General features: G+C 26.2%; 1 protein-coding gene across 1 annotated transcript; it reads right to left on the bottom strand.

The window, feature by feature from the left end:
- Positions 1–469: 469 nt before the first annotated feature.
- LOAG_15820 (hypothetical protein) lies at positions 470–1204 on the bottom strand (the record flags this gene model as incomplete). The annotated part of the gene is made up of 1 exon (XM_003151309.1): positions 470–1204. A coding segment is annotated over one exon (735 nt), but the record flags the coding sequence as incomplete, so codon positions are not given.

Genomic DNA, 1204 nt, shown 5'->3' with positions numbered 1-1204 from the left:
TTTTTTTTAAACTGTACAAAAAAAAAGAAATAAATTACTGTAGGAAATAAAATTTTTTAAAAATTAATTTAATTTTGTTAAAAAAGATTTTTGAAAAAAAAGAAAATTGTGCGATATTAGATAGTTTTAGTATTCTTTTTCTTTTTTTTTTTCCTTTGCTCTTTTATTTTATCATTTTTTTTTTTACAATCTTTTCATGTAATTCATTTCGAATGATAGCACTTATCAATTGTCGTATTCGTATTTAACAACAACAAATGCATAACGCATCATCTAGAAAAGGCCCGACAATTTAGCTTTTTTTCCCTTTTTTCTTTCAACCATTTTATCAGTTCATCAAAAGTTCCAATATTTAAAAGGAAGTGGAATGAGAAATGGGTAATTCACAACCCATCTTCACATTAAGGTGAACAAATAAGTGGTAAAAATCGGCATATCAGAAGGAAATGTATGCAAAGGGCAAATTTTTGTGCAAAATGAAAATTATAAAAATAAAATAAAGGAAAATGGAATGAAATGAAATGAAGGGAAATGAAATGAAGTGAGGAAAAATAAAATGGAATGAAGAGAAATGGAATGAAATAAAGGGAAATGAAATGAAATGTAATGTAATGAAGCGAAGGGGAATGAAATGAAATGAAGAGAAATGGAATGAAATGAAATGTAATGAAACGAAAAGAAATGGAATGAAATGGAATGAAACGAAGGGAAATGGAATGAGATGAAATGTGATGAAATGAAGGGAAATGGAATGAAATGAAGAGAAATGGAATGAAATGAAATGTAATGAAACGAAGGGAAATGAAATGAAATGAAGATAAATGGAATGAAATGAAGAGAAATGGAATGAAATAAAGAGAAATGGAATGAAATAAAGAGAAATGGAATGGAATGAAAGGAAATGAAATGAAATGAAGGGAAATGGAATGAAATGAAAGGAAATGAAATGAATTGAAGGGAAATAAAATGAAATGAAAAGAAATGGAATGAAATGAAGGGAAATGGTATGAAATGACGAGCAATCGAACGAAATGAAGGCCAATGGGATCATATGGTGCGAAATGAAATTCTTTACGTTTGTATGTATGTATAAGTTCCCATATGAGTATAAATATATGTGTAAATATAAATATAAATATAAGCGTAAATATAAATATAAATACAAATATAAATATAAATATAAATATAAATATAAATATAAATA

This window comes from Loa loa, assembly GCF_000183805.2.
Source record: "Loa loa unplaced genomic scaffold supercont3.2832, whole genome shotgun sequence".
Lineage (NCBI taxonomy): Eukaryota > Metazoa > Nematoda > Chromadorea > Rhabditida > Onchocercidae > Loa > Loa loa.
The sequence above is the reverse complement of the archived record's forward strand: the minus strand, read 5'-3'. Positions and strand labels throughout refer to the sequence as shown.